The sequence below is a fragment of the Chionomys nivalis genome, chromosome 18, assembly GCF_950005125.1.
Source record: "Chionomys nivalis chromosome 18, mChiNiv1.1, whole genome shotgun sequence".
Classification (NCBI taxonomy): domain Eukaryota; kingdom Metazoa; phylum Chordata; class Mammalia; order Rodentia; family Cricetidae; genus Chionomys; species Chionomys nivalis.
The window spans coordinates 34,172,466-34,196,525 of NC_080103.1; the positions used below are offsets into that span (position 1 = coordinate 34,172,466).

At 40.8% G+C, this 24,060-nt stretch overlaps 1 protein-coding gene across 1 annotated transcript in view; it reads left to right on the plus strand.

The window, feature by feature from the left end:
- The window catches only part of Pde5a (phosphodiesterase 5A), a 131,378-nt gene that overhangs the window by 15,130 nt on the left and 92,188 nt on the right, over window positions 1-24,060 (plus strand). Inside the window, exons 2-3 of the mRNA XM_057793249.1 lie at window positions 1,053-1,641; window positions 13,045-13,134. Coding sequence (XP_057649232.1) covers window positions 1,053-1,641; window positions 13,045-13,134 — 679 coding nt within the window. The remainder of the gene's footprint in view (window positions 1-1,052; window positions 1,642-13,044; window positions 13,135-24,060) is intronic.

Consider the following 24,060-nt stretch of genomic DNA (forward strand, 5'->3'; position numbering starts at 1 on the left):
TAGGAAAGCTTTTGGTTGCTGTAAGCAAGGCTTACTGGGCCACCTTAGTAGAATTTGGAAGGCAGTAATGCTGAGAGCAATGTGGATTGTGCAGGTCCAGCTTGAGAGGTTTGGAGTGCTGTATTATTTGTGTTTTGATAAATAAAGCTTGCCTGAAGATCAGTGCAAAGCAGCCACACTAGTCAGCCATACAGGCCAGGCGAATCAGAGAGGTACAGTATTAGCAGCTGGGCTGGAAGGCATTCTTGTGTTTTTTTTTTGGCAAGGAATATGACTACCTTCTGCCTTTGCCCTACAAATCTGCCTGAGGAAAAACTGAAAGTTACTAATCTCCTTGAAGGAGGCGATTTCAAGGCAGCCTACTGTGGCCTCTGTTGCATGGTTGTTAGTAATCACTCGTATGCACGTCTACAGTGGAAAGAGCAAGTTGGGGGGGGAATAACAAATGCAAAATATACATTATGAAGAGAAAGATAACACCAGAAAATCTAATGTTGGAGTCAAGGCTTGTGCTGAAAGAGATGAGAAAATTAAAGAAAGACCTGATCCAAAGTGAGCTAAAGGGAGGAGGGCACTCAGGTCGAGACCCCATTAGCTAAGCTTCCAAGGAATTTTCTGTTTCTGAAAGGACACAGAAACAAAGCTGCGGAGACCCCAAGGTCTGGTCCACACTGATCACACACCAGCACTGAGCCTCAGGCCCAGCCTTGGTGAAGAGTTTTCATGTTTAGTGCGCAAGACATTGTTAATGTCAGCCTAGTCGCTGGGCTGGATTCAGCCAGGCTTCTGCTCCAATTAGAACCCTGCTCGTCTTCGCCAAAGCAGATAGGATTGCGGTCAAATCCCCTGGTATTTCCTCTGTCACGCAATAAAGGAACTTTGCTTCTTGGAGAAAGAAATTGCCATCCACAGAGGTGTTCATATTTTCATATATATATATCGGGAAAGATTGGAGTGTGTTTACAACTGTACATTGACAGGATTTTTGGAAGCTTTACAAGGTACTACTATGTTCCTCAATATCTAACCTCTCTACATGTTTTGGTCTGCAGAGAAATGGTCAACGCATGGTTTTCAGAGAGAGTTCACACCATACCTGTATGCAAGGAAGGCGTCCGAGCCCACACGGAGTCTTGCTCCTGCTCTCTGCAGCAAAGCCCTCATGCAGATAACGCCACCTCTGGAGCGCCAGCCAGAAAAATCTCTGCCTCTGAATTTGACCGGCCTCTTCGACCCATTGTTGTCAAGGATTCCGAGGGAGCTGTGAGCTTTCTCTCTGACTCAGGAAAAAAGGAGCAGATGCCACTAACCCCGCCAAGATTTGATAGTGACGAAGGGGACCAGTGCTCAAGACTCTTGGAATTAGTAAAAGACATTTCCAGTCATTTGGATGTCACGGCCTTATGTCACAAAATCTTCTTGCATATCCATGGACTCATCTCCGCCGACCGCTATTCCCTCTTCCTTGTTTGTGAGGACAGCTCCAAAGATAAATTTCTTATCAGCCGCCTCTTTGATGTCGCTGAAGGTTCGACACTGGAGGAAGCGTCAAATAACTGTATCCGCTTGGAGTGGAACAAAGGCATTGTGGGACATGTGGCAGCTTTTGGTGAGCCCTTGAATATCAAAGATGCCTATGAGGTAAGTAGGGGAGCATAGAGCATCCAACAACGGTTGTGAAGAGTGGTGGGAAGGTGGGAGGTTGAGATGTGATCATTTGCATGATTGGAATGTAGCCAGGGCTGTAGTTTAGTCAGTGGTGAAGTGCTTGTTGTGCCTAAGTTTTGGATTGAATCTCCAGTCCTCAGAGGATTGGGGGAGATTAAAAAAAAAAAAACCAAAACCAAAATTAACTAAGTATATGCTAGGTTGCTAGCTTGTCAATGCCAGTTTTTCTTCCCTAGCACTTTAGTACCAGGCAGGGACCAAGGGAAGTCTTTTCTTTTTCCATTAAATGTAATGTAAGCAAATGCATCTCATATTTGCATGCTGATGAGTCTAGGCTATTTCTATTTGAACTTTGTGATTTTCAAGCTGGGGTTCTAAAATGATAGGTCCAAAATTTGTCAAAGTAAATAAATAGACAAGCTTCTTCTTTCATTCAGGATGCATTCAAGAAGGCACTGCCATCTTTTGAAATCCCATTGACACCGAAGTTTGGTTTTCTTTCCTTTCATCTTTGCTTGGCCTTTTTTTATTTTCATCAAATGGTACTCTTGGGGGGGCAGGGGGGTCCTACCCAGTTGTTAAGTGATGACTGAATGCTGGGAGATGGGTATTGCTCAGCTTTCAGTATTGAGTTTTTATTTGCAAAGATAGTTGGAGACTTTATGTTTCTGCATCGCTGGCTTTGAAAGTTCTATCAATGCCTAGTCTCATTTTTCTATTTTCCTTAAATAGTTAAAAAAAAACCACTTCATTGTAATGAACTTACAAATGAAAATATCATGCAGCTAGATTAACATAGTCACCCAAGCTAACACTTGGCGAGTCCCTACCGCTGTATATCTAATGAATAAATGCTGTTCTATTAGGATAGCCATTCTGAAGCCAGGGAGCTTTGGTTTTAAACTTTCATACCCATTATTTTTATACCCTTATCCACAACAAATTTGCTTTATATCCTTTACCTCAGTCCTGTCCATCATCATTAATATTACTATTTTTTCTTCCCTCTATATGTTCCCACACATATATTTGTATTTGTTTACATATGTAATGTATACATTGTAGGCTAGGATCCACATATGAAGGAGAACATGTATTTTTTTTTCTTTCCGAGCTTGGGTGACCTTGTAAATGTTATGAATTCTCTGTCTATCCATTTTCATACAAAATTTTTATTTCACTTTTTAGAACTGACTAATATTTTATATGTTTACCAGATTTTCCTTGTCTATCTGATGGTGGGCATCTTGGTTGGTTCTATTTTCTTGCTATAGTAAATAGAGCAACAAGAAACATGGATGTGCAGATATCTCTATGATAGGATATGGAGTTCTCTGGATCAGTGCCCGGGAGTGAAATAGCTGGGTCATATATAGTTCTGTTTCTTTTTTTGGGGGGGGAGGGAGGGAATCTCCAGGTTGCTTTTCATATTGACTGTACTAATGTGTACCCCACCAGCAGTGAGTACAGTTCCTCTTCTCCAAACCCTCCAACAGTTGTTATCAGATTTCCTTTGCTCATTTTTAAGATTTATAAACAGTTTATTTTATGTGGGTAAGTGTTTTTTTTTCCACATGGAAATGTGTGTACTGTGTGCATTCCTGGTTCTTGTGGAAGCCAAAAAAAAAAAAAAGGGTGCTGGATACCCTGGAATTAGAGTTACTGATCATGTGCTGGGAATCAAACCTGGGTCCCAAGAGAGATCAGGAAGTGGTCTTTACTGCTAAGCCACCTCTCCAGTCCCTGCCGTCAGATTTCTTAACAATAGCCATTCTGAAAGAGTGAGGTGGTATCTCAAAGTATTTTAAATTTGCATTTATCCAATGACTAGGGATGTTGAACACTTTGAAATAGTCATTATCCATTTGTTTCATTTTTGGAAACTGTCTATTCTGCTCATTGGTCCAATTCTTAATTGGCAGTTCTATTTCTTTGGTATTAAATTTCTGCAGTTCTTCACACATCCTGGTTCAAACAATAAAGATTTTTTTCCCATTCTGCACTCTGCTGGTAGCTTCTTTAGTTGTCCGAAACCTGAATTCCACGCAGTACCATCTGTTGATGGACTCTTGTGAGGCTAGTTCTTGCGCCAATGGGGTTCAGTTCAGAAAACTCTTCTCTATCCCAAGATCTTGAAGAGCATTTTCATGGTTTCAGCATTTTAGCTTTTAATTTAATGTCTTTGGTTCGTTTCAGATCGATTTTTGTACAAGGTAAAAGATATGAATCTAAGTTTATTCTTTTACAGGTGAATATCTAGTTTTGCTTCCATCGTTGGTAGGCTTTTCCCCCTATGTATGTTTTTTCTCCTTTGTCAAGGATTGTATCGGCATGGTTTTGTCAGCTTATTTCTGGGTCTTCTATCCTAGTCTGTTTTCTTTACCTCTGTGGTCTTACAGTGTAACGTGAGGAGAGACACTGATACTTCCAACTATGTTTTTACTCCCTAGGATTGCTTTAGCTATTCTTCGTCTTTTGTGGTTGCTTATGAATTCTTGAATAGTGCTTTCTAGATCTGCGAAATATGGCATCAGAATTTTGAATAGATAGTGAATTTAATTTATATATTTATTTTGGTAGTAGAGATGTTTTTCTTATTAATTCTTCTAGTCTAAGACTGGAAGGTCTTGCCATCTTCTAGTAAGTGTTTATTAGATATAGGAGTTTTCTGATAGTCTAAAGGGTCTTTTATCTGCAAATATGGATAAATTGACTTCTGCCTTTCCTGTTTTTATCCATGTACTATCTTTATTTGGTTTAGTTGCTATAGCTAAGACTTCAAGCAACTATTATTTGTGAGAGGGGAGGCATCCTATCTCATTTCTGACTTTAGAGGATACACTTTCAGTTTTTTCTCTATTCAATGTAATATTGACTGTAGGTTTGTTATAAATAACCTTTGTTTTCTTGAGGTATGCCTTGTCTATTCCTAATATCTCTAGGACTTTGTCATGAAGCCATATTGAGCTTTATCAAATGCTTTTTCAGCATTATTCAAGGTGCTTATGTAGTTTCTGCCTTTATGTTTTTATTTTTTTAATGTGTGTTATTTATTTATTTAATTTACTTGTGTTGGACCAGTCTTGTCTTTCTGAGATAAGACCCATTTGGTCATGGTACATGATCCTTAATATGTTTTAAAATTTAATTTTTAAGTATTTTGTTGAATTTTGCATGTGTGCTCAGCAAAGAAATTGGTCTTTAGTCTTCCTTCCTTCCTTCCTTCCTTCCTTCCTTCCTTCCTTCTTTCCTTCCTTCCTTCCTTCCTTCTTTCCTTCCTTCCTTCCTTTCTGTTGTACCTTTACCTACCTAGTTTTAATGTCAGAATAATACATAATGGTTTTATGGAATGAAGTTATTTCTTGTATTGTTTTGTTTCCAATTATCTTTGTAGTTTTTTTTATACATTTCTTGCTGGTGTTTACTTTGATTAAATTGTAATCAGATCAGATGAAAAGAATTACCTTGGGCTGGAGAGATGGCTCAGCGGTTAAGAGCATTGTTTGCTCTTCCAAAGGTCATGAGTTCAATTCTCAGCAACCACATGGTGGCTCACAATCATCTGTAATAAGGCCTGTTGCCCACTTCTGGCCTTCAGGCATACATGTAGACAGAATATTGTATACATAATAAATAAATAAATATTAAAAAAAGAATTACCTTGCTTTTTTTTTTTTTAGTACTTATTGAGACTTGATTTGTGTACTAGGATATGATCAAGTTTGAAGAAAATCCCATGTACTGCTTAGAAAATGTGTGTTCTCTATGTGTGGGGTCAAATATTGTGTGTGTGTGTATACACACACGCACGCACAGGCACACCCATATATGTTAAGTCTAGTTGATTGTTAGTGTGCTTTAGCTGTGAAGTTCTTTGGTTGCTTTTAGTATGGAAGACATCTCTAAATTACAGTAGAGTATCAAAGTTTCCCAGTATTACTATGTCAAGACCTATGTGTTCTTTTGTCCTTTAATGCCTTTTAGTGTTTTTTTTTTTTCTATTTTTAAAAAAATACTAGAGCCTCCAGTATTTGGTGCATACATGTTTAGAATTGTTATATCTTCTTGATGAATTATTCCCTATATTATTATATAGTGTCCCTTTTAATCTCTTCTAATTGGTTTTTTTAGTTTGGTTTAAAGTTTACTTTATCTAACATAAGGATAACTAGGCCTGGTTGTTTATGGTTTCCGTTTGACTAGTAGTTTGTTGTCCATATTTTTATATTAGTTTTTGGTTATCTTTGGTTTCTTGGAAACACTATTTAGCTGGTTCTTGTTTTTAGAATTCATTTCTTTAGTCTGCATCTTTTAATTGTAAGCTGAGGCCATTTATATTTAAAGTTATTGTTAAAAAAAAGGGATTGAAGGGATTATTGTTAGTCTCCATATGGTTTCAGGGATGTAAACTGGATTCTCTAGAAGAGAAGCCAGTGTTTTTAACCAGGGAACCATCTGTCCAACACTTTAAAATAAATTGTAATTTTTAAATAAAGCATCTTAATTGAGTAAAATGCTACTTTGCCTAGCGATGAAGTAGCTTATAGTGCCTAAGATTTGTTCTACCATTCTACTATCCACTACACCATGCAGGCTTAGGGTTGGTGTGGCCCAACTCACCGTGTTCCTGGTGTCTGTTTTAGTGCTGGGCGGGAAGGACTTAATAAGATTTGCTGGATTAAAATGATATTAGATATAAAGGATAGCTGGAATTTCTTGCATTCATCTCAGATTTCAAGCTGGTCGTATCTGTCAAGGCAGTGTCGTCGGGATCAGGTGTGACATCGAGTGAGGAAGATGGGCGAAGATTTTTTTGAGAAAGAGAAATGTTTAGTGGGCCCTGGAAATCATGTAGGACTTGAGTGACTGGGATGTGGGCCCGATGAGACCCCGCAGTAGAGAACTGGGGAGGAGAGTCAGGAAAATCGGGTTGTGGTCCAGGTGTGAGTAGGCTTTAGGGAGCTGTGGGTTCACAGCCAGGACTGCCGAACTCTTGATGAGGGGTATATTATTGAGTCAGAATCGATTGGAGGCACTGAGGGAGTTTTGAAGAGTGATGAGCATGCCTTAAATTGTGTTTTAAGAGGAGAACGTTTCATCTTCCGCAGCCATAAAACATAAAATCTAGAGGCTGCGAGGATAGATTATTTTAACCGTCTGTAAGTGAGGGAGTGGGTCGCTGAGCCGGAAACCGGAACAAAGGGGCGGAGTTCCCAGCAGCAGAAGCTGTGGAGTGTTGCTGCTGTTCGGGTACAGCAGTGATAGACAACAGAATCAGAACGGACTGGAGTACTGGGAAGGGTAGCTGAACAATGGCGGAGAGGAACGTCAGGGCAGTGGTGTGTCGTGGTAGTTCAGGTCGTCTTACTCCCGGGATAGTTTTCTGAAAAACTGAATGGTCTTCGTGGAGCTGCTCTCAGCCTCCGAGTGCTCTAGTAACATCCACTGTAGCTGACTCCAAGAACCAAGAGCCATACTTTCTATTCCGGCCGGATTTGCACGTCCTTTCTCTTCCTGTGGTGGGAGACAGCAGGATTTATACTCTCCAGTGGCACTGTAGTCCCAAGAATCCTAGGACCATAAATACTCTTTGAAAAGCTGTCATTTGTCTTGTGGACCTGCGTGTCTCACGCGTGTCAATACTTCACTCGCCTCATTTTATTTAATCTACTTACCATGTCTAAAGTTAGATGATGTGTTTTTGCTTTGTAGTTAATAGTGGTTTGATTCTTAGGCTGTGGTCTAGGCTAACCAGGTCCTCTCATCTGCACTTATCCTAAAGGTACAGCCTTTTAGACTCGGATTCCTCCTTCTCTCCACCCTTGGTACTCCCCATCATTATTTACGGCGACTTTGTGGACTTTCACGTCCACTAATTCCATCACGAGTGTGGAGTTCATCTGTGTTCCAATTTACATTGGTATTAGGCCCTGGAAGTCATTTATCTCATGGAAAATTCTTCTCTGAGCTTCCAGCATAACTTGAATAATAAAAATACTGTCTCAGGGCCTTTTGTAAAAATAGTCAGATCATGAACATATGTTCGGATGCTTCCTGAGTCTGGCTTCTTTAACCATGAACTAGTAAAAAACCACACTGCCAGTGTGTTTGTCCCTTAAGCTTCTTTGGCCACGGAACACTTTCAAGGTTATAACGCAGAACTCCAAGAGGGGGCCATGAAATATAACTGCTTATTTTGAAGCTGAGAACAATTTCTAAATCTTCATGGATACTTTAGTTGTGAGAAATTATCAACATTTGATTCACTATTTAAAAATTTACCACAGAAAATTATATAAGATAGCACATATCTGAAAATACAGTTAAAACCGATAAACTAGCACATTACCTTATTTCAATTATAAGTTAATATCCTCAGCTTAGCCCAGTGGCTCTGTTAGACCATGGATACCAAGGGGAGGATTTGCTGGCAGGAGCTGTTTAAACACTGATTGATGTTGGGTCTTATGATGTCCTAGTTGGGGAAACTTCCTTCGTGTGGCATTGGCTTTATATAGTAAGATAAAATCAAAATATTTAATAGTAAGATAAATTCAAAAGAAACTTCCTTCGTGTGGCATTGGCTTTATATAGTAAGATTAAATCAAAAGATTTAATAGTAAGATAAATTCAACAGATTTATCAATAAGAAGGTAAGGAAATGTTTGTAAAGTGTAAGATATTGACTTAACAAGCTATGTTTTCATAATAACAAAATATTCAGTACCTACACAAGACCACCTGAGATGGGTGCACTTTTTAAAGAAAGTTTGTATAACCCCTCCCTGTGATTGTTTTTTTTTTTTTTTTGGTTTTTCGAGACAGGGTTTCTCTGTGGCTTTGGAGCCTGTCCTGGAACTAGCTCTGTAGACCAGGCTGGTCTCGAACTCACAGAGATCCGCCTGCCTCTGCCTCCCAAGTGCTGGGATTAAAGGCGTGCGCCACCACCGCCCGGCCCTGTGATTGTTTTTATGTCGTAAGGCTTTATATTATTAAAACTCCTGCCTCTCCCCTGACCTGACTCTAAAGCAAGTCTCAGTGCTGCTTCTGCATGGCCACACCCCCACACCCCCCATGGTCCGTGATGTCTGGAGGGCACAGATGATGTTAACGAGGATTCATATCACCATTTACACGGCTGACGTCACATAACTGCCATTCCTCCCGCCCTCCTTCCTTTGCTTTATCCTCCCCTTCCCTTCCTTTGCAGAGGAACCAATCTGAGTCCTCTCACTCCGTGGTCCTCGCTTTCTGCCGAAGGACTCCTACAGATCCCTTAGGCTTAAAGGCGTATGGAATCTCTCTGGTGAATTCCTAATGAGTACAGTTATTTCCAAAATAAATATTAGAAAAGGAAAGAGCACCAGCAGATGCTTCAATTTAGATAACTCAGGGACTCTTGCGGTGCTGTTGTGCCCCCAGGGAACACAGTCTGGGAACTGCTGTGCCTGCCCCTGTTCATGTTCATGCTCTAATTTTAGGCACTATCTTTAAAATGCCATTCTTGGAGAAAATGGGCCCTTACTTGGCAACTCTTTTGTGTTTTTGTTTTCTGTTATTTTCATTTTGAACGCACAGATCAGTGTAAGAACCTTCCGCACCCGGTCTTCTCGGCTCTTTACTTGCCTTCCCCGCTTTCCTTCATGGTGTCCCTCTTTCCTTCCATCTCTCTCTCGTAAGTCACACATGCTCAGTATGTTTTTATAATAACTTGAAGATATACGTTTAGTAAATATTTTTATCATAGTTTTAATTTTTTATTGGTGTGTGTGTGTGTGTGTGTGTGTGTGTGAGAGAGAGAGAGAGAGAGAGAGAGAGAGAGAGAGAGAGAGAGATCGATCACATGTATAGAAGCCAGAGAACAACTTACAACTTTTGGGAGTTCTTTCCTTCCATGTACCGTGAGAGAGAGAGAGAGAGAGAGAGAGAGAGAGAGAGAGAGAGAGATCACATGTATAGAAGCCAGAGAACAACTTACAACTTTTGGGAGTTCTTTCCTTCCATGTACCATGTGGATCCTATGAATTGAACTCCAGTTTCCAGGCTCAGTGGCCAGAACCTTTCCCCCATGGAGCCATCTCAACGGGCCTTCATTTTGTTTTTTTCAATAAGCATGTTCTTCTTCATGCAATAAAATGATCCACTTCAGCAGAGCGGACAGTGGTGCGATGCTCTTATCTAATGTGTACAAGCATCCGATAGTCCACATTCAAGCAACGCCACCCATCCTGTCCAACAACCCCGGTGCGGTTGTTTTCCTTTCCAGTCGGGATGCAGTTCAGGATCCGATTACGCGCAGCTAATATGGTTTGTCACCGTGTTTATCTTCCTTGATTTAGGTATGGTTGAAGGGTATGGGGCAGTTATTTTTAGACTGTCTGTCGTTGGTAGACCGGAGTTAGACCCTTTGGGCACGGGCACCCACAGAGGTCTAATTTTGAGGCCGTCTTTGGTTTTCCAAACAACAACTAATTCTCAATTCTCCTGTGTAATGTGGATGTTTACAATCTGTATAATTCTATTATTACCCCAGAGGCACAAACCCTATAGGTTAAGGCGACAGTCCCAGCTAGGTCCGTGTTTCCCAACACCCATCTCAAAGGTGACTCTGGCAACCCACACTTCCTTCATGCTGTCTTCAGTAAGAGTCCCTGTAGCCTTCTCAGGCTCAGTCGTCTGATCAGACGAGCCACACAACTCTGCAAAGCACCATGTCTTTGGTTAAAACTCTGAAACAGTTCAACTGAAGGGAACCCGGGATAAGACATGAGGAAAGGAAGAAAGCCTGGCCCTCTCTCTGGTTCTTGGTTACCCCAGCGCAGAGATACCAGGTGATTCTAGAAGTTCCACCAACCCTATGTTTGTGTTGCAATCTTGGTGTGTAGATACAAATTCTGCTGCTTTGACTGCATAGTTGAGTTAAATCCTCTTCCTTATCAACTGAATTTGCAATGACAACATTTCTTAACAAAATTTTTACAAAAGGTACATTTTTATTCTTAACATTTGATTTAGTACTTTGTACAGTAATTCACAATCCTTAAGTTTTACTTTCTTAACCCGTCACTATTAATATTCTTTCTACTTTTCTTAGATACAATGAAGTCTAAAGATAAAAATGTCTAGATAAGCAGAGATAAAGTAAGAATTATTTCGCTGGAAACCTTTGGCTAACAGGGCCTGTGTATCTGAGTAAAGCCTTGTGCTTATTTGCAGGAATAAAAACCCAAGAATGCAGTGGTGCTTATCATGTAAAATATATATATTGATTTATCTTTTCCTTTGAAGTTATCTTTAAAGCCAACTTCACTTCTACCCTCTTGAGCAAACTGGCCTCATTTCTGACCCCATTTGATAGACTCTGGTGTAATCACCTGCTTCATCCACGGCTTTGGCTTTGCGCGACTTTAGGTCAATTTAAAGAAAAAAAATAGAAATGACCTTCAAGGAAAGGAGGACTTTCCTGTCTGAATATTTCATATTCCTGGGGGGAATTCCAAACGCAGCTTTTGGAGCAAGGCTCCTATTATTAGGTGGAGCGCGAAACTTGCTGGGGTTTGTATGCTCTGTAGTGTCTGTTCCGGTCTCACCGTCTGTGCTCATGTGTGACTTTCCTTTCTCAAATTTCAGTCCTCATGAACACGCTTTGAGGATTATAAAGAAGGACCACCTCTGATAATGAGAGTATCACTATAATTTTTCTAATTTTTAGTAACCAAATATTAAGAATACGGTAATATAGTGGAAAACTACGTTTTTAACTTTACTTAATCCATATTTAGAACTTCTATGCTTTTTACACATCTTTTGTAATTCTTAGATATGCTTAAAAACAGAAACAGTACAGATGGGGCTAGAGAGACGTCTAGGCAGCTGCTGCACATGCCGAGGGCTGGGGTTTGCTCAGCCCCTGACCCACATCAGAGAGTTCACAACTGCCCTAACTCTGGCTTCAGGGCATGTGCTGACTTGTGCGCCTCCTTGGGTACCTGCTTTCATGCGCACACACATTTACACATTAAAATGTCAATTAAAAAAATGTCAAGAGCTAACAAAGCCCTCACTAACACCCGCTGTAGATAGAAGCAGCGCCAGCACTTTGGAGGGCAGAGGGAGGAGCCATGCCTCCTCACTGACAGCCTCAGCAGCCTGAAGACTTCCCTTACACTTTAAAACCAAGCAAGGATTCAGGGCTTTGGTACCGACAAGAATGTAAGGACTAGCCAGTTTAGGAAGCAGAGTCGAGGTTTAAGAAAGCTATTTGTTGCCGGGTGTTGGTGGCGCACACATGCCTTTAATCCCAGCACTTGGGAGGCAGAGGCAGACAGATCTCCCTGAGCCTGAGTTCAAGGCCAGCCTGGTCTACAGAGTTAGTTGCAGGATAGCCGGGGTTACACAGAGAAACCCTGTCTTGAGAAACCAAAGGAAAAACAAACAAAACAAAACAAAAACCTCCAAAAAACCATGCTATTTGTATATGAGTTTAAGAATAAGGGTTAAGAGAAGAAAGTTAGAGATGCGTATGGAGCACTCACAGGGGAGGACTCCCTGTGTGCAAGACAGTCACATATGGAATTAGGGTGGGGCTTGAAGTTACTATCTTTGACGAGTTGTTAAGACTGAGTGGCTCTTCCTGAGCAGCTGATGAGAGTCTAATCTACAGGGATGCAGGAAGACATCTTCCATGTAAACAAAAGTTAGCAGATTTCCGGGCCAGAAATCTTACACATTCAGGCCTAAGTCATTGCTACTTTAACGTAAGATCGCTCTTTATGAAATGAACATTAATTCTATGCCAACAGCTTTTATGGAAAATGTTTGTGCTGGAATTGGAGGTTTCCACTGAGCTCGTGAGAGGCTTTTAGCCCGACTCCGGGATGAGGGGCTCCTGATCTTTTCCACTTCCCCATGATTTCCAGTTCTCTACTCTCCTGACAGGGTACTCTGGATGTGCAGAGCAGCCCTCACCCCGGAAACTGTCATTTGTTGGAAAGGTTTTAGGGCAGAGCCGCTTTCCTCTGAGTGACAGGGTAACAACAGTCAGTAGGCAGATGGAGACAGTTTCTGTCGGAGGTCAAAGATGAGACTTGTTCCTCAGCCACAGAACTCTCTAAATATTTGTACGCCATTTAGCTTGGAACAATTGTTGAAATTTTGGTTTGGGACAGGGCGCTTGGTTTTCGTAAACAATAACCCCAGAACAGCCTCTTTGACAAATGGCTTACATGGTTTGATGTCTTCACAATGCTGAAATCGTTACTCAGGAGTAGCAGGGGAAGTCAAAGGTTAGATTTCTTTAATCTAATGCAAGAGAAAAAAATCAAATCAGTCTTGGTACAGGTAGGCCAATAAATTGGATTTCTTTTTTCTTCCTAGGATCCTCGGTTCAATGCTGAAGTTGACCAAATTACGGGCTATAGGACACAAAGTATCCTTTGTATGCCAATTAAGAACCACAGGGAAGAGGTAAGCCGATTTTTCATTTCCTATAAAAGGTCATTTGGAAATATTTTTTGCTTTGAAAAATATTTTTTACTCTACACATGTATGAAATCATACTATCGTGACAAATTATCATTTAAATTAATGTATAAATACTTAAATGTTCTGCTTGGGATTTTTAAAAACTAGTTACAGGGTTGAATGCTGATTAGAACTTGCACATGACCATTAATTGTATGCATTTTGCTTCCTATCTAATGGGTAGGAATTCTAATGGATTTATTTCACTTTGTATGATATTGTCTAAATAATGCTTATTTCATAAATGATCAATCATCTCATGGTATGGTTCTTGGTTGATTTCTTTGGATTTACATTGCAGTAAGGAACACCTAGAAATTGTAGCTAATTTCAATGACATATATTTAGATGTGAAATTATAACAGGTATGAGAAAATAATTCGTATTTCATCTAACTAGAAGGTTTAGAGTCTGTTAGCACCCAGTTCCTGCTTCATTTTAGATTTCCATGAAAGGAGCAGTAAATTGCCAATTAAACCAAATGCTTGAATCGTGCATTCTCAAATCTGAAATCACATTACAACCAACCAGGGGATTCTGAAAGATTGCCAGTTAAATGAGTCATTTTTGTTGTTGTTGTTTTGTTTGTTTATTGTTTTTGTTTTGTTTTTCGAGGCAGGGTTTCTTTTTTTTTTTTTTTTTTTTTTTGTTTTTCGAGACAGGGTTTCTCTGTGGTTTTGGAGCCTGTCCTGGAACTAGCTCTTGTAGACCAGGCTGGACTTGAACTCACAGAGATTCGCCTGCCTCTGCCTCCCGAGTGCTGGGATTAAAGGCGTGCGCCACCAACGCCCGGCTGAGGCACGGTTTCTTAATACAGCTTTTGGAACTTGCTCTGTAGACCAGGCTGGCCTCAAACTCAATTAGATCCACCTGCCTCTGTCTCCTGAGTGCTGGGATTAAAGGCGTGTGCCACCACCACCCGGCTGAGTCAGGGTTTTAAAGAGAGTCAAGGGGATGCTTATAGATAAAGCTGAGATTTATTATGGGAATTAGCCAACGTAATTGGAGGCCAAGAAGCTGATAATCTTCCTTCATTAGCCTGGAGAATTATTATATCCGGTGGTGTAATTCACTGTGAGATCTATGACCTGAAAACCTTGGGGCTGCTAGGCAGGGCCAAATCCAAAGGCCTTAGGACCTAGAGTTCTGATGTTTGGAGGTTGGAGATGGCCGGTTCAGCTTGAGGAGAGAGGGCAATTTGCCTCCGCCTCCGCCTGTCTCGTTTACCCAGATCCTGAGTGGCTTGGCCATTGCCCACATACATTAGTGATGCCCATATGCATTGGTAGATGAAGAATGTTCCTCATGGGATTGTTGACTGAGGTGCTATTCCTTCCTGAGACATAGTCACAGGCACACCCAGAAATGGTTTTACCTGTTGTCTGGGCTTACTAAAAGGGATTGATAGACATCAGGGAAGTCAGAATATCTGGATTAACTGTTCTGTTGTTACCAGAGAGAGCATCTACGATGGTGAGAGAAGCGTGGCAGCTGCCACCCCAGCAGGAAGCTGAGACATCACATTTTCAAACTCAAGCATACATTGGAGAAAGTGAACTGGAAGTAGGGGCAAGGCTATGAATTGTAGGAACCGCCTCCACCGACATACCTAACATCCCCAGATCCTTCACAAATGATAACAGTACCAACTGGGGACCTGGTGTGCAGATACCTGAACCTATGTGAGAAATGTCTGATCCAAACCACCATACGTCCACAGAGGTTCTGGTGCTGATGTGTTTTCAAAGTCCACTGTAGGTTCCCATAAAGTCTGTGTTTGTATTTGTCAGTCTTAATATCAACTGTGTAGCAGAGAACCGTCTGCTATGGTGGAGCGTAAACTCATGCCTTTCCTATGGCTTAGCCTAGTGTGGAGTTTGTATCCAACAAGGGTCCGACGTCAGCCAGATGTGTCTTCATTTTAATAGCGTCCCTTCTTTTCCTCTTAGAGGCAGACTTAGCTTTTCAATCTGTGGCCGGGGCCAGTTCTCCTATCTTCCTAAGACTCCTCAATACCACACCCAGGGTTGGGGTGTGTCTCCAGAAGCAACCACAATACTGAGGCTTGTGTTTCTGAGACCTGATCCTTTGTCATTCTACTGAGGGAATGTCACTGTGAATGTCTAGTAGAGTCCTAGAGTTCGAGGGTTCTCAGACTCCACAGCATCGAAGGGAGAGATAGGTGGATGTGGATAGATTAACCTGCTGGCCTCAGTTAATAGGACACCCCCTCTCCCCAAAGCTATGTCAGGACCACCTTGCCCCCACACTTCACTGCCTGAGGCAAGCCTCCTGCTAATTGCACTTTGCTCTTGTCAGTGTCTGTGCCACTTTTGCTTCCTAGAGGGTTTCTCATTTTGCGCTATTGCAGGTTAAATTGAAGCTCCCAGACTTGCGGTTATTCCTTGTTGTCAGGCCCTTAAGGTAGCTAAGTTTTAAATGATAGGTTCTTTTTTTAGGGTGTGCCTGGCCACTGCCCTCTGAGTCATATGGAGTGGCAGAACGGATATTTCTGGCCTCCTCTATGCCTCTCAGCTACTGACCCTTCTGCAGGAGGAATCACTGACCAAAACCCACAGTTGGTTTGGGGTTTGCAAAGCTGTGGTTTGTCCTGAGGCCAGGACTGCCTGTCTCTGTTCACCTTTGGGATGAGGCGACCGCTCCCTCCCCTCCCAGGGAGCCTGGCTGGAGCTGCCCGACTGGGTTTGCTTCCTTTTGGATCAGCTGTCCGTTTTTCTCCACATGTTTCTGTCATTGCCACCGTGAGAAGCTCTTCTCCTTCACTGAACAGTGTAAAAGGCATGTTTTCTTTTCTCCTTTTTCGCATCAGACAGAGGTAGCCTCTAACGACTAACCTACCAGAAGTCTCTCAAAAATTTATAAATGAAAATTTACAGGCCCCCGTGAGACTTTTAGGGATGATTGTAACAATTGTTTGCTCTGTCTTATTGCTTCCTGGATGACTAATCTGGGTTAATCCTTTTGAGCTTCACTTTCCTTCCCTGCAGAGTGGGGCAATAAAAGACCCACCTCCTGAGCTGCATTCACTCTGCAGAGGGCCAGGCACGCTGTGGAAATGGTCAGGAAACACCATCTAGCGCCTTTTGAAAGAACACAGATAAGTAGCAATAATGGAACTTGTAGCCAAAGGAGAGAGAGGGAAGCCAGAGGCTGTCACCAGCCACCTTGTAATCGGCCTGCTGGGCCCCAGATGATAGTGGCACAGTCCTGGACTTCGTCATTCTGTTTACTATCCTCTAACTGTAAACTTTCAAGGAAAAATGGCTTTCTGTTCTTTTTTCTCATAGCTGAGGCAGAGCGGATTTGCCTTCTTTCTGTTTAAATCATTAGTATTAAGCTATCACCCATTCCAGTTACTTACCAGAGAACCTAAAAGAGCCATGGTTATTAAATTACTGTTTATGTCTTGTTTATAAAGGAATTTATACTTTTCAGTGACAGTGGTTATTCAAGGGAGCTAGTTCTGGCAGTTGTGTGAATGGGCAGTTGCATATTAAATACTGAAGTCTGTGCTCTGGTACATTCTGGAAGATTTTTAGGATTCACTAAACTACTGAATATTGCCTCTTATTTATCTATCTATCATCTATCTATGCATCTATCTATCCATCATCTATCTATGTATCTATCCATCATCTATCTATCATCTATCATTCATTTATCTATCATCTATCAATCATTCATCTATCTGTCATCTGTCAATCATTTATCTATCTGTCAATCATTCATCTATCTATCATCTATCAATCTACCTATTTATCATTATCTATTTATTTATCTATGTGCACATACATGCATGTGTGTGTACAAACATGGAGATAGAAAGTAGCTTTTAAGAGTTGGTTCTCTCCTTTCATCATGTGGGTCCCAGGAATTGAACTCATGTCTTTACAGTTGGCAGCAAGCACTTTTACTTGGTGAGCTATCTTGCTTGCCCAGCCTCTTGTTCTTGTGAGGTATTCCAGCAAATTAAAATTTTAATCGTTCTTTTCAGTAATGTTATAATATTATCTATCATTGTAATCCATTGATGTGATGGATATAACCATACCGTTTCAGAAGTCGGGATCATAGCTATTCATACATACAGTGCCGAGAGTAGGGGGTCATAGCTGTTCATACATACAGTGCCGAGAGTAAGGTTTTGTCTTCCTCCCTCTCCTCATTTCCTCTTAAGATAGAGGTTAATGGGTCAAAAAAACAAAAAGAAACAAAACTAGTGAAGCTAGAGGAAGCTATTTTAGAAGGGTCAGAAAACTATTAGCCAGAGGCAAATGAATGGCGAAAGGAAGAAAGAAAGAAAGAAAGAAAGAAAGAAAGAAAGAAAGAAAGAAAGAAAGAGTCCAGGTTGTGTGTGAGAGTGGGTGAATGTGTGGAACAGGACTTGGGGAGTAATTGCTTTATGTGTAGAAAACAGTTGCTATGGGTGACATTTCTAGAGTGAATCCCGTGGGAACTGTTCTAGGGACCTGTCGTTTTGTAACATCCTTTTCCCTGTTAACGGATGGGGAGACTAAGACTGGAAGTAAAGTCCATAGCTAGAGATTTTCAGACCAACATCCACAAGCACGCGCTTGGACTGTGCAGCCGCAATACAGAGAAGAGGCTTCTTGACATTCTGCTATGGATGACAACTGGACTCTGTCTCCCACTTAGATTTCTGTTGCTTTGCATGGGAAGGGGCTCTGATGTGGAAATGTGGGCAAAGGCAGCCTTTGTTGTCTTCTGAAGGCTCTTCAGTGTTACAGAAGTTAATGCAAAGAGAAGGAAGGAAGAGGCGAAGACACATTCTCTTATGTCTTAAGGGGACCCACGGGCTACTTTACCATAGACAAAGAGTTACAAGAAGGACCAGTGTGCCCCAGAGAGCGACTGTGGTATGCCAACAAAGCAAACCGGGAGAAAGCAACGCAAGTGTGCTTTTCAGGCCTGCTATTAAATTTCATTCAGACTTAATTCTGGGTTTCTCAGGCAAGGGCACTTGAGATGGTTTTTATCTTAGTCACTTGCATTAGTTATTTGTGTAAGCAGACAGAATTCTCTTACATTTAGTAAAGAAGTACAGAGAATTTAGCTGCCGCTGGACCAGATGGTCTATTTCTGAAACACTGTCCTTCCCTGAAGTACCGTTCCTTGGAACACATGCTAGGAACGAGTGTTCTTTTGTAGTTATAGGGACCAAACCCAGATACTAACTCTTAACTGAGAGATTCAGCACTTGGAGGCTTACTGCAGCTTTGTCTGTCAGGCATCCTGGGAGGGGTGAGGAGGAGACAGCAGGCAGGACATCATCAAACAATGCAAATGCTCAAAAAAAACCCTGCCAGTTTTTATGAGATTCCTGTGGAATAAATACTTCGATGAATTAAAGACACTTAATGCACACCCCAGTTACAAAATAAGGCATGAAGACATGTAATTCAAACTACAACATGCAAAGGTACATGCTTTGTAGAATGTAAACTGTATGACTTATGTTTGGTTATTTGGAAGTATTCTCACTTGGTTTCGACAACACGGAGTCTTACTTAGTTTGACAGGTGATGGTTGTTAGATTTCAAAGTGGGGCAAATGGCTGAGGCTCCTTTGAACACACCAAAGCAGATCCTGGCTGCCAGGTTCTCCCTGCAGCGCTCAGAGCTCAGACCCTACCTGTTACAGGGCCCTGCTGGCTGGCTTATCCCTCCTCCTTCACAAAATTTCTCTAGCCCAGGAACTGGGCTGTCCTGCCCCCAGCTGCCCTTCCTGTGTAATCAACCATTTTGGTTACCTGGTCTTTCTCATCTACTCTCTTTTGGGCCTCCTGGGCTACTGCATGCGGTTTCCTCCACATGCCCACTCTGGACTCTTCCAGATGTCCCTGCCCCTGGCTGTGCTCTCCCGCATGTCTACAGTGAACTCTCTCCTCCACCATGCCTAGGAGGAGTCATGTCCTTTCCTTTTCTTTTTCTTTCTTTCTTTTTTAAATTTCCCATTCAATGGTTGAGTCATTGAAGTAGATAGATGCTGGCCCAAGAAGAGACATGAAAAATAAACGGTGTACTGAGTGTGGCGGTACACGTCTCTAAGTCCAGCATTCTGGAAATGGAGACAGGAGGATTATCAATTCAAGACTAGCCTGGGTTACCTAGAGAGACCTTAACCGCCTCCCCCCCCCAAAGCAAATAGTAATAGCGACAACATTAATACATTTTAAAGAAGCAAGCAAAATACTTGCTTTCTAATTTTTCCATTTGGAGTGCGAAGGTTTGTACACCAGAAGCAAAATTTCTGTACAAGGTGGATATTCAATGGGTCCAACAGTCACATGTCAGGCTGGGCCGAGCCGCTGAGACCTGGCAGAGCAAGGCTGAGAGCCTGTTGCTGTGTTCATGTGTCTTCACCCCCAGCCTTACAGCAGGAGCAAACGCCTGCTCCCGTGATCCGCACATTGCTGCTTGTTCCATCTTGAAGGTACAGGCAGATGATCCTGTCCTGTTGTCTATGCCCTGTGTAACAACGGAGACATTCTCAAATTGATGAAGAGATTTGGTTCAAATAAAATGTTATAGTGGTATCGCTATAAGTCTTCAGTTCCAAGGAAAATATAATTGCAAGAACCAGCTAAGTTTATTAGTGAACTGTCGGTTGGTCTAAGTCTATTTTAGTCTAAAGAACTGGCCAGCTTTGAAAAACTTTTAGCTGATTCCCTGAGCTCATTCCCCCTGCAGTGCTCTTTCTTGTAGGTTTGTTTTAGAAACAGAATAGGAGTGCTCAGAGCAGTTTCTATTTGTTCTGGACGCTGGGGAAGATCCTTTTCTCTTTTCCACATTACCACTTAAATAGCAAACAAGTCTCTTTCACAAAAGACATTAACCACGTTCCCAAGGGGGAGGGTAGGAACATTTTCTAAGAATATCGGATAAAAAACAATCTAATAGGTGAACTCTTTGTATCTACACCGTGGACCCAGAGTGAAAAAAGAAAGTGTATAAGCAATTCAGGCTTGAGGAATTCATTTAGCAGTTTTCTGTGACCCAAATGATACTTCGATTGTAGTGCTTAGAAAATTGACTTCAAGCTATCCTTCATTCAATAGAAGATTTAACTTCATTGGTACGTTCTGTGACCATTCTGATGCTTGCTGGAGAGTATTTTATTTTTAATTTTACAGATCTTTTGTAAGTTTAATTTTGATGAGTGTTATGTCGCTCTCAGTTGTGAGTGTTAAGGATCTGGAAACAGTTGCAGGCATTAATGAACAATTTCTATCTGTAATATTTGACCTAACACTGTAGACCTATTGATATATTTTGATGTTTTTCATAAATTATTTAAGTAATTGTCAGTGAAATTACAACTCTCAACAGAAATGTGTACCAACATCTATATTCATCTAAGAACTAAAGTCACACAGGGAAAATGTTCTATGAACGTTCACGACTCATGTTCCTTTTTAAAGTCTGATACATTTTAATATCTGTACCACACTGATATAGAAATGATGAAAAAGGTAGACTTTTGTATCTAATCCAAAAAACAACTGTTAATCTCAAAATACTTTATATTGGTATGGATTTTAGTTTATTTGCTACAACTTTAAAGTCAATTTTGTTATACTATATGTGTATTTCTACTCTTGTTTAAGGTATTATGTTTATTCAACTCATTTAAAAATGCATTATGTAGTTAAGAGATACAAATTAATAGTCATATATAATAGTCAAATATACACTTATGTTAGCTTGATTTTCAAGGTAATACAGAGATGCATTTCAGATAGATAGGTAATCTTCAAACACTTCAAAGACCCACAGAATATGCCATTTACAGTGTTTTAAGAACTTAGACTTTTCCTAGACACATCTGCTCCTGACAGCACCAATTACTTCAAGAGGATGATGGGCATTTAAGAAGCTTCTTATGGAATTTGTTTTCAATATGCCAAAAACTAGCCATTTGGGCAAGAAACTGCTCTTGCCTGGACTGCTTAACTGTATACTATATGAGCTAGACATGCAGGACCCACCGAAAAGTGACTGTTCAACTTGTTGAAATAAGGCTTCACAGAGAAAAACAGAAAAAAACTACCAGACATTCTTCAGGACACAGAAGAAAATGACTGACAAACTGCCAATATAGGCAGGACAGTTTCAGATTTCCTGCGAAGTCTACCAGACACTCTAGGACTATAGGCTGAAGATGGATTCCCCAATGTTACAGAAAACTTTGGGTAACTGTCCAGGCAGCCAGATATCTCTGTTATTTTTAGAGTTTTGGAAATTGTTTACAGTGCATTTTCTGTTTACTTAGGTAATATTATATCCTTTTGGGGTCTTTGATGGAGTTGAAGACTAGATAGTTACAATTATAGTTTTACTTATGATAAATGATAAATTAGATTAGATACTTTAGACTCACAAAGATAGGATAGATGGTAGAATATTGTCTTTAATTTTGTCAAATACAAATAGACTAAATAATGTAACTGTAATCCTTGCCTGATAAATATTTTGTTAATTTTGCAATGTTAAAGTTAAAACCTTCCTTTTTAATTAGACAGAAAAGGAGAGATGATGTGGAATGCCCTTCAGTATGCTGTGAATATGTTTTATTGCCACTGGTTAATAAAGAAGCTGATTTGGCCAATAGCTAGGCAGAATATAGCTAGGTGGGGAATCCAAGCAGAGAAACAAGGAAAGAATGCCAAGTAGGGGAGGCAAGATGAGAGGTAACAAGTCACGAGCCTCATGATAAAATATAGAATAATGGAAATGGATTAATTTAAGTTGTAAGATTAGTTAATAATAAGCCTGAGCTAATATGCCAAACAGTTTGTAATTAATATTAAGTTTCAGAGTGAATAGTCAGGAACTGGCGGGTGGGAGAAACACCTCCAGTTATATCACATAAAGATTTATGCTGAAACTTTACCGAAAATTCTACATTCTTCTCTCCTGTAAAGAGAAATTCAGTCCCATAGGCTGAATTTCAAGAGAAAGAGATGTGTCTTAGATTTTTTTAGTGCTATGATGAAACAGTATTACCAAAAGCAAGCTGGGGAGGAAAGGGCTTCATTTTGCTTACATTTCCACATCCCAGTTCATCAGTAACCTCTGTCCCCTTGTGTTGGGTATTTACAAGAAAACCAATGTCTTTCCCATTCTCTTCTTATTAATGGGAAAAATTCATCATATGCTTGTTTTTCCCTTTGAGTTGGGTATAAATTTCCCAAATCAAAAGAAACTCATTAATTTATAGAGTAAATGAATTTTTTTAAAAGAACACTTTGGCGAATTCTCTACAGTTGATTATATTGGATATCACTGTTGCTGTATTTACAGTATGCTGCCGTGTTATTGGGTATCACTGTTGCTGTATTTACAGTATGCTGCCGTGTTATTGGGTATCACTGTTGCTGTATTTACAGTGTGCTGCCGTGTTATTGGGTATCACTGTTGCTGTATTTACAGTATGCTGCTGTGTTATTGGGTATCATTGTTGTTGTATTTACAGTATGCTGCCTTGTTATTGGGTATTACTATTGTATTTACAGTATGCTGCCATGTTCTAGTGTTTTGGGGTGGTGTGGCTTTTGGCTGAGGTTTGACTATCCTACACGGAGCCTTCTATGGTCAGGAGGGAGGGCTGTCAGATTTGCAGGCTCTTTTGTTCCTCCCTTGTCTTTGAGTCCATGTGGAGCATCTGCGGGAAATTGAAGCGGGGTGATGTATTGAGATTGACATGTGACCTCAGTACATGTCTAGGATTAGCCACTTATTTAATAAAAGGTTGCTCTCTGTGACAGTGATGGGTTGTCCCTGAAACAGCCAGCTGTCACATTCCACATTGCTCGCCAAGAGAGGCTCAAGGCATTCTAGAGAACATTCAACCCTGTAGGGACATGACATCTGTTTATGCTGTGCAAATGCCAGTAAAATAGAGACTCCTTTCTGCTTGAAAACTTAGCATAGGGCACCAGGTAGGCAGCAAGCAAATGGGCTTCCCAGTAAGGGATCTGACATCTGTAGTGGCTTTGACTCTCCCAAGTGAAGTCTGAGCATACACTTCCCAAGAAAGCTGTATAGTTCATGCTTGTAATCCCAGTACTCTAGACCAGGAGGCTAGAATATCAACCAGGCCAGCCTTAGCTACATAGTAAGTTTCAGGCCAGCCTAAGCTATAATATATACGGAGACTTTGTCTCAAAAACATAACAGCAAAATAAACCACAAATTAACTATTTGATCTTAAGAAAATGTACCAATTTGTTCAAAGGGCAATCAATAGCCGGCTAGAGGGAAAGCCTTTATAGATACCCAAGGAGGGCAGAGGATCCTGGCTTTACTTGGGACATTTGAAATTTTTGTCTTTATCTGTGTGACTGACTATAGTTAAACCCTATACGTTTTCTTTCTTTTGTCCCTGCAGCACTGAGGACTGAACCAAGTGTCTTGTTCACAGTAGACAATCATCTCTGACTTAGCTGTAGTTCCAAACTCTCTATTCTTACCCAGTTGCCTTATTCCATGTTCTTTTTAGATTGTCATCCATCTGCAGGTGGAAGGAACACCATACACACTTTTTTCCCCCTTGGTCTAGTAGTCTCTTGAGAGAAATGCCTGGTATTTGTTTGTTTGGTTTGGTTTTGGTGGGGATTTTGTTTATTGATTTATTTATTTTTGACATAGGGTCTTGTACAACACCGATAGACCTGGAATTCCCTGTGTAGCCCAGCTTGGCCTTGAAATCTTAGCAGAACTCCTGCCTCAACCTTCCTATGCCACAACGTACAGACATGGGCAACTGCCTGTAGCTGCTTGCTTGTTTTTATTTTATTTATTTATTTTTTTATTGAAAAAAAAATTT